The sequence below is a fragment of the Drosophila tropicalis genome, unplaced genomic scaffold (genome assembly GCF_018151085.1).
Source record: "Drosophila tropicalis isolate 14030-0801.00 unplaced genomic scaffold, ASM1815108v1 contig_859, whole genome shotgun sequence".
NCBI lineage: Eukaryota > Metazoa > Arthropoda > Insecta > Diptera > Drosophilidae > Drosophila > Drosophila tropicalis.
The window spans coordinates 6,457,893-6,467,643 of NW_027173353.1; the positions used below are offsets into that span (position 1 = coordinate 6,457,893).

At 36.2% G+C, this 9,751-nt stretch overlaps 1 protein-coding gene across 3 annotated transcripts; it reads left to right on the forward strand.

The window, feature by feature from the left end:
• Window positions 1-1,873: 1,873 nt before the first annotated feature.
• On the forward strand, window positions 1,874-9,543 carry Ald1 (fructose-bisphosphate aldolase). Of its 3 annotated transcripts, XM_068295961.1 has the most exons (5): window positions 1,874-2,038; window positions 5,271-6,087; window positions 6,156-6,355; window positions 7,133-7,207; window positions 8,226-9,543. In XM_068295961.1, the coding sequence occupies exons 2-5, from the start codon at window positions 5,292-5,294 to the stop codon at window positions 8,313-8,315; spliced, it is 1,161 nt and encodes a 386-aa protein (XP_068152062.1). In that variant the 5' UTR covers window positions 1,874-2,038; window positions 5,271-5,291; the 3' UTR covers window positions 8,316-9,543. The 3 variants fall into 3 exon arrangements, with proteins under 3 accessions (XP_068152062.1, XP_068152060.1, XP_068152059.1); XM_068295959.1 differs by lacking the exon at window positions 7,133-7,207; XM_068295958.1 differs by lacking the exon at window positions 8,226-9,543 and having other exon boundaries at window positions 7,133-7,453.
• Window positions 9,544-9,751: the final 208 nt, after the last annotated feature.

Here is a 9,751-nt window from a genome sequence, read left to right on the forward strand (position 1 = left end):
CGGCCGACGCACGAAATCAAACTGAAACTAAGGCAGTCAGTGGGCCAAACGAGTAACGCGAATTTCGAGCATTATGCACAGTACGAAGGCCAACAAAGCAAAAACCCCGAACGAATCCTTGCGCCGAACCAAGGACTGTCTAAGAGCAAATTGTCCTAAGGCTGCTGCGTTAGATAAGCATTGAAATTGAAGCTATCTTTAGAGATTTGCTAGTAACTAAATAAAACTTAATGCATAAAATCTAGATAAGCCAACAATTACATAAACTCTTTCTAGTGTTTTATTCATATTATTTGAACTGAAATAACAAAACAATTGTTAAAATTCACTTGTAAGAGAGAAAGTGATTTCTCTTACATTTCAAAATAGAGGGAAATTCTTGTAGTTCAACATCAGCTGTTTAATTTCGTGTATTCGTGTGTGTTTAAGTGTGTTTGTGTATGTGTTGGGGTTGAGTCCTTTAACATTGCAGGAGGTCAGGCATGCTGTGAAGTCTTTTAAGACCGCGTGTTGTCGTAGTTGTTGTAGTTTCATTGACCGCTCGTACCTAAAGCGGGTCGTTTACTCTCACCTAACTGTTTAACAATTTGCTGTATGTAGCCAATGCAAATGTTATCCACACAATATATAACCAATTATTTGTTTAGTTAAAAAGTCTTGTAAAATATTTTGGCGGCTTTCAATTGGGTTTAATTGTACCTTTAACGAAAGGGGGAAATATACTCAAATCACCCGTCGACTGCTGGACACCTCTTCTACCTAGGTATTGCTTTAGTATCCACAAAATTTAAATTGTCTGTTGATAAACTTATAAACAAATACTAAATTCATTTCTAATATATCGATTTTACAGTGGCGGCAAACAATTTGAGACCTTTTTTTTCTTGACCTTAAATTCTGATTTCATTTAATGTTGATATATGGTTAGTGAAAAGTTTTGATGTATTTATTTAAAGGCTTGATTTGGTCATTCTATCGAGATGATAAATTTTGTGGGCGTATCTCTAACTCTAATCTCTTTTTAAATGAATTTTGAAATAAAGGCTCAAAATTCGGACCTGGCAATTGATCGTTCACCTTCGGACCCTAAGAAAAAGTTTTAGGTCTAGTAATGTACATACACATATAACAGTCAACTCTTCTTTGCTCTATAGAGAAATTTAGGCAAATGCTGTGGAAAATAAGTTAACTTTCTTCTTTAATTTAGTTAAAAACTTGTATAAGTTATAGAACAGTCAAAGAAATTCATGTTTTAACACACTAAACAAGTCACAATTAACAATTTTAAATTGTTAATTCATAATTCATAAATAAATTTTCATTCATTTTCTATTCTCTCTGTATTTAACAGATTTTGAATATGTAAACCCTTCATAGTTTTAGAGATTTAATGACTTAGTTACTGATATTGTTCAAGAACTAAATACCAAGAAGATATAAATTTATTAATAAATGCAGTTTACAGCATTCCATTATTAGTTGCAGTAGATTAAATAAAAGAATCAATCAATCAGTAGTTGCTTTTCATGGTTTATTAATAGTCAATTGATTTGTCTTCATTTCAACAAGGAAAAACTTTTAATTTTGTTCTAAAAAGTATCTTTCCATAAATATGTATGAAAATTATATGTCAAGTTGATTTCAAATCTTGAAAAAGCTTTGCGCCAATTGGAAAAGTTTTCGGTTTATACATTTTCCCAGTTGCGGTTCGGGCAACAACTAAAGAGCTTTGAACTTGGAGCTTTAAGATACCGCACATTTGTTTGTTTCTGGCATTCTCTTTGACACTTTAGGCCCTTTTGTGCAACAAGTTTATCAACACCGAAGACAACACCGGGACTGCAAACGACCTCTAAACAACCTTTTGACGTTTGGTTTCGGCTATCTTGGAATTTCACGTCGACGCCGACGCTCTGAAAAATAAAAGCGTTCTATATACTTTGCTCCAGTGCAGCAGCAGCAGCAGAGCCAGCCAGTAGCCAAAGCAGCTAAGGAAAATTTGCAAAAACCAAATTATCTACATTCAGTTTCCAGTTCGGTGAGTGGGTGGACAGCAAAAGAAAAATAAGTGATAAAAAATAAAACTAAATAAATTGCAATCTCGTAATGCAAATGTAAAAAAACGCAGTGTCAACTATATATTTCTTTTTCATTCACTTTGGTTTCGTAATCGTTGCTAGAGAAGAAAAACAAAAGTATTACAAAATAGAAAGCTTCAAGTGTGTGTGTGTGTGTGTGACTTTCATTAACCACTGGAAATTTTTCACATTTTGTGCGTTAAAAATAAAACAATAATTTATGACTTATTCTAGAACTTTTAGTGCTTCCCTTTTCGAGTTATCGCCAGAATGTTGTTGACCTCTGCCCCAAAAAAAAGTGCTGGGCACGTCCATGGGTTGCATTCACTGATAAGGGGGAAACCTCAGGCTATCGTATAACACTTGAGCACTTGAAAGTAGTTTCAACTACCGGCTCAACCGGCTGGTTACCCCTTGCCTATGCCCCAATCCTGACTGTCTCGGCAGTCCTCTGTCGTTTCTCTGCTTATTGGCAAAGTTTCAACTGCAATTTGCGGTTTTTTTGGTTTTTTTTTTTTATAAATAGTTGAAGAAACTGCTAAATGCCATATATACTTTGCATATAGGAAAGTATATAGATACAATATATTGCTGTATGTATTAGTTTTGAGTCTTTTCCGCTTTTCTGTTCACACTTTCGTTTAGTTTTCAATTAGCGACGTCACAGATTTGCAAAGTTTGTTGACGTTTCTCTTTATCTCATTCTTCCATGTCTCTCTCTCTCTCTGAGAGTCTCTCGTTTTGATCACCTTACCTGGTGGTACACTGCAGCTTTAGGGGTTGCTTATCATATGGTGAAGCAAACCAGTTTCGTTTTTGAAGGTGAATCTTAGGTATTCTATTTTTGTTTTATTGATTATTAAAAAGTAAGAGATTGATTATCAGGTGATAAGAGTTTGGCTCAATAACAACAATCTTCAACTTGAGAGCTCATTAACTTATCCAAAATTTCCATTTTGCGTTAGAGTGGGAGAGAGAGGGAGAGAGAGAGAAAGAGTCATAAATATTCAATGGGGGGTCATACAAAGAAGGACAAATACCAAGAGCAAATAATTCATTTCGTAATCAGGAAATGCAAAAGCATAAATTACCGTCCAGTATATAAACTTCATTGCGTAATAAACTGCGCTTTAAAGTTTGAACTATACAGTGTTAGTTTATACTTCAGCCCTAAATATCACACACCCTAATATTGATTATTTCTATGGTCTGATCCGACTTACATATGCCTGTTACCTCTTAACTTTCACCATTTATCAGCTGATTCCAAGCACAGCCATCGATACACGTAATCCCTCCAGATCCCTTCTTGACTTAGTTCTAGAACCTGCTCAAATACACGCGCTTGACGTCAAAAAGCTGCATGAAATTTACATCAGCAGAGTATGAAATTATCACAAGCGCGTTCCTTTTGACCTATGAGGAGGCCGGACCTAAGACTGGACTTTGATATTGATTTAATTTGAAATGAGAAAAAAAATACTGAATATATTTTATTGGGGGGCTCGTTGCCTAGTTGTTATGTCTAGTTTATAATGAAGGTTAAATTTGGAAATGAAAATGTCACCTCGTCTAACTTGTTTGTATTTTTTTTTTTTTTTTTTGATTATTTTTGTTTTTCTGTTTCTTTTTGGTGCGGTTTTATCAGCTTGTATACATCAGCTCTACATATACAAGCATACATTCGTGTATTCGTGTATACTATATAGGACCGACATGTGTCTATTTTATTTTTATATTTGTCTTTCTTGATAGCAACGCATTTGTTTTTTTCCTATATACGTCGCCTTATTTCGGGAAACATTTCAGTCTTCAATTGGTTGCCGGCCCGTTTAGGTGTGTGTGTGTGTGTGTATACTCTACTTTCAGATATCTTAAGTGAAAATTTTAAAAAACTTATCATTAATAGTGACAAAATTGAACAATTTCTATTGTATATATTGTTCTAAGGTGTTGCGGGCGTTATCAAATTCCAGAAATTTGTAGATACATTTCAATGTCAAACAAGTCAAAAAGAGGAGACCCCCCACCAGCATCAGCATTAGTTTTTTTCTTTTCTGGTATCTGCGTATATATGTACATATGTATATATATTTTGGTTATTTCCTTCCCTTTCTCTCTCTCTCTCTCTTTCATTTATCACACGCGCCGCACGAAATTTCAAATGTTTCACAAGATTTCTAATAGCAACATGGCTTGGCAACATGTTGCCTGACCTTGTTCAATGTCATCGCCAATAATGAAATCTTTGACACATGCGCCTAACGCACGCCTACAACATATAAAAGTGAAAGTGGCTACGTCACTAGTGTGAGGTATAGCGGCCAGGGTTTAGATACATACATTTCTACTTCCCCTCCATGTAACCTTTCCATGACGATTAGGTCTCTGATTACATCAGCCCAGTCTTGGTCTCAGTCATCTTTTTGAGTAGACATTCGTGACTTTGTTCAGTTGTTAAAAATTCCCCATCGAGGTCAGTTGGTCGGCGGTAAAATTCATTGAGCAACATTGTGATAAGCTTATAGAAATAACAGTGAAATGGGATGAAATAATCTAGGAGTAGTGCAATAAAGCAAAGTGATTCATATAGATTTTCAAATTGAACATTATAATCAGCGGATTTCAATGTTAATTCGGTGTTTAAATTGAAATTGTTTAATGATAAAAGGGAAAAATTAAAAACATTTTAGCAACATTTTCTGTATGCACACCCAAATGTTGTGAGAGCAAACTCATGCTCTCAGTACGTGTACTTCTCACGCCCTCTCAGCGTGAATGGTCTCTCTCTCTCTCTCTCTCGCTCTCCCTGATGGCATCAGCTGTTTACTACACTAGGCAACAAGACTTAGGTTTTGACACTATTTCTAACAAAAGATAAGAGCGAGTTTTCAAGGCTTTTAAGTTCATTTCATAAAGAATGCTTAAAGTTTGAATTTGTAATCAATAAATTTCTACACATATTTTTTTTTTCTACAAAAAACATTCGAGTTTTGCTCTTGTAACCAAGGCAGGGTCTTCAAAATTCTTTGTGCTAAACACATTATGATTTCGTTTAGAGTATTTACAAATTCGCAATGCCGTTTACTAACTTCTAGTTTTCATTCTGATTTCTCTTTTCAAAATCAACAACCACTACTTCCACAACAAACAAAACTATTTGCGGCCTCAAAATGCTGCCATCCTCTGCAGAACTACACTCGAATCTCAAACATGACTACCTACTTCAACTACCCCAGCAAGGAGCTCCAGGATGAGCTTAGAGGCATTGCCCAGGCTATTGTCGCCCCCGGCAAGGGTATTCTCGCCGCCGATGAGTCTGTCTCGACCATGGGCAAGCGTCTGCAGGACATTGGCGTGGAGAACACCGAGGACAACCGTCGCGCATACCGTCAGCTGTTGTTCAGCACTGATCCCAAGATCTCTGAGAACATCTCTGGTGTGATTCTGTTCCACGAGACTCTGTACCAGAAAACCGATGATGGTACCCCCTTCGTTGAGGTGCTGAAGAAGAAGGGCATCATCCCCGGCATCAAGGTCGACAAGGGTGTTGTCCCATTGTTCGGCTCTGAGGATGAGGTTACCACCCAGGGTCTGGATGACTTGGCCGCCCGTTGCGCCCAGTACAAGAAGGACGGTTGCGATTTCGCCAAGTGGCGTTGCGTCCTGAAGATCGGCAAGAACACCCCATCATACCAGTCGATCTTGGAGAACGCCAATGTTTTGGCTCGCTATGCCTCCATCTGCCAGTCGCAGCGTATTGTCCCAATTGTGGAGCCAGAGGTCTTGCCCGATGGTGATCACGATCTGGATCGTGCCCAGAAGGTCACCGAGACGGTGCTGGCTGCCGTCTACAAGGCCCTCAGCGACCACCATGTCTACCTGGAGGGTACTCTGCTGAAGCCCAACATGGTCACCGCCGGTCAGTCCGCCAAAAAGAACACACCCGAGGAGATTGCCTTGGCCACCGTTCAGGCTCTGCGTCGCACTGTCCCAGCTGCCGTGACTGGTAACAAATAATACATTGATAAATAGCCAATTCCTACGATTCTTAACCGATTGTTCTCCACTCTACAGGTGTTACCTTCCTGTCTGGCGGTCAGTCCGAGGAGGAGGCCACCGTCAACTTGAGCGCCATCAACAATGTTCCTTTGGGCAAGCCATGGGCTCTGACCTTCTCGTACGGTCGTGCTCTGCAAGCTTCCGTGCTCCGTGCCTGGGGTGGCAAGAAGGAGAACATTGGCGCTGGCCAGACCGAGCTCCTTAAGCGCGCTAAGGTAAGTTCTTAACTTAAGCTAGGATTGGTTTAATGGTAGACTAAGTAATATAAGTTCTGGGTGCAAGCATTCCACGGTGATCAATGGTTTTCCAATTGTCCTATATCCCCATTACCATACCTATTTAATCCCATTTCCCAAGTATTTCATTTATTTAACCTATATAACCTCATCCCAGGCTAATGGAGCAGCCAGTTATGGCTGTTACGAGGCTGGTTCTGTCAAAAGGTGCCGCAGCCGGCGATACATTGCACGTTGAAGATCATAAATATTAATCAGTTGGCCAACATTTTCTAACAATCATGGCAAACAAGAAATTATGGTATTTTTATAATAAACGACTATAACAAATCTTCCCATTAATTATTAATTAATAATGTCCAAAAGCTGACTGAAAAAACAAAATTATCCATAACATAAAATCGCATTATGAAATTAGTTAGCAAAAATATTTTATTTTCATTTTAATCTGATCCTTTTGACACTGTAACTCGACTAAATTTGCATGCTTTTGATTTGCATTAATTTTTAATTTATTTGCATTTTATAAACCATTAAAATTAGTGCAAAACTCATTTCAATTAATCAAAATTAACATGGTTTGAGGCTTTTATTTATGACAACTCATTGAATCGATGCACGTTTGCCATTAATTACGTTTATGCCTTATTTTTTTTTTAATTTTAATTAATCCCATAAACGCAATTCCCGCTTCCTTTTCTATTTTCCCCCCGCACAACCACAAATGTCCAACAAACCAATCCAATCCCAACACAGGCCAACGGTCTAGCTCACCAAGGCAAATATGTGGCCGGCTCGATTCCCTCGTTTGCAGCGAATGCCAGCCTCTTTGTTGCCCAGCACAAATACTAAACCCAAAGCGCTCACCAATGGACAGACAGCGCCCAGCACTTTGCTTTTAATTTTTGATTTATTTATATATATTAGTTTATATCTATACATTCACTTTACATGTTTTTTAATACATTATGTGACATTCCGCAAAAGAAACAATAAGAAAGGAAGAGAAACCAAGACAATTCGTAAACAAAATTGAAATATTATTACTTATTGAGAGAAATAAATTATGTATCTTTATGTATTGTTTAAGTTAATTGATTGTGGCTTACCAACTGTAGAGCTTACAGTTTGAAATTCTGTTGTCAAGGTTTTTGATAGAGTTTTAAATCCCCAATTTAATCTGGCTGCACACCGACACAGAAACACACCCACACACATCGGAATATACCCACTCACACATGTAGTGGACCATCAATTAGGGTCCAACTCTGGCAGCGCCTTTGATGCCTGTTTCAGTGCAATTACATATAATCGAATAAACTTTTCCCTCAAAGAACTTGTAAAATTTAATTTTACGCAAAAAGTTCTGCCACCTTTCCCCACCAATCTCCTCGTCCAGCTAACTTCCTTTTTCCATGTGCACGAAAAGTTTTTATTTTGGGGAAACATTGCCGCAGGTAATGTCAGAAAACGTCAGACGTGTGGGCTAAAAATCTGAGAATCAGTAAGTGAGTTTATGGTTGAGCAATTTATGCAACAAAAAGTTACAAAAGAATGCCTAACCAGTTGGCAAGAGTTTAAAGCGCACAAAAATACAGCTTATAAATCATAAAACAGCAAAATTTTAAATTCATGAAAAGCGTTGTACAAATATGCGAACAGGCTAATGGAAATATTCGAAATGTTGATTTATCCATATAAATCAATTTATTATTTAAATAGTGGATTTTTTTGATATTTGATAGTTTACCGACGATGAGATTTAGTTTAAAAATTTAAGAGTTTATATATATTTTATTATTCAACATTCACTCATATACCTCTATATTATGCAATATTCTATTCTCAGGCTAACGGTGATGCTTCCGTGGGCAAATATGTTGCCGGCAGCGCTGGTGCCGGTTCCGGCTCTCTGTTCGTGGCCAACCACGCCTACTAAGAAGTCAACGTGCATCCACAGCAGCAGCTAATAATTATAAATAAAGCAAAATTGTTTTTTGGCAAATTTCCTTGATTTATGATTCACAAAACTAAAACATAAAATGATGAATAATAATGAAAGAACAATTATGAAAACTATGTTTATTGAGACGCAAATTTACTTTTAGTTCTTAAGCACAAATCCTTAAACAAAAACGCAAATGTTGAAATGTTATGCAATTTCTATATTATGATTATTGAATATTATTATTATTATTATGAATATGAATATGTAAAGTTTCAATGTTTTCGAGCACAGTCGTAAATCGTTAAATGCAACAACAAAAACAACAAGAACAGCAACAAGAACATAAAAATCTCTTGGGCATTGAGAAGTGCATATGAATTTTCTTACAAACGTTTGTATAAAAAACCAAAAAAAATTAAATGAAATGAACGTTTTCTTCTTTTTTTTATAATTATTATTATTACAAATTTATATTTATGATTATAAGTATAAGTGAAAAACAAATGACGCAAATAAACAAACACAATACAGAAACAAATAATTAGAAACTTACTAAACCTGATATACATATACAAACATTGATATATTGTTGTTATTGCTAAAATGAAAACCAAAAAAAAAAACAAAAAAAAACATTTAAAAAGTAAAAACTAACAAAAGATACGCAAACGAGTTAGCGTTGTGACTGCAAAACTACACAGTGTTCACAAAACTGTGTCCTGCAGTCTGCAGTTTATTATTCTCAATGCAAACACAACTAACGCCCACATATACGAAATGATTGATATATGTATATGTACATATACATATTTACAGATATACCTAACCCAATACTTAATACTATTAACTAATGTGTTACTCGGCAAACAGAGCAAATTATTTATACATTTCTGCATATCGTTGTTAATTGAAATGAAACATTTAGAGGCAAAAACAATTAGCTATTTATTTATAAGAGAGTTTTGATGATTTTCATAACAATAACAAGCAAGTGACAAACGAAATGTAAGAGGAGACATTACCATCTCATTTAAATATTTATTTTCCATATCCAATTCAGACAACAACAACAACAATAACGTCAACCATTGGGGAAACTCCTTCCAACAAGTTTCCTTCCACAACATACAAGAAATAAAACAACAACAAGAACAATACGGGTGTTGAACGAACATCATTCAATAAAACCAAAAAAAAAAAAACGAACTTTAAGAGCAAATATTTGAAAATGTTATTTCATTTCATTTTGAAAGTGCGAATTTTATTGCATACCAGCAGGCGTAAGTTACAGTTTGAAAGTCATTCGCCATTGAAACTTAGGATTAATTCGGGGTTCGCAACAACTTTATTGAAGTGATAGAAGTGATTGAGTGTAACAATATTGTTGAAACATATATAAACACATGTGTAAGTCTATCTTGGCTTTG

Coding starts and splice junctions, on each gene's coding strand:
- Ald1 (XM_068295961.1), top strand. CDS start 5,292: ATGACTACCTACTTCAACTACCCCAGCAAGGAGCTCCAGGATGAGCTT. Junction 6,088..6,155: donor TGTCCCAGCTGCCGTGACTG/GTAACAAATAAT, acceptor TCCACTCTACAG/GTGTTACCTTCCTGTCTGGC. Junction 7,208..8,225: donor CAGCGAATGCCAGCCTCTTT/GTTGCCCAGCAC, acceptor TTCTATTCTCAG/GCTAACGGTGATGCTTCCGT.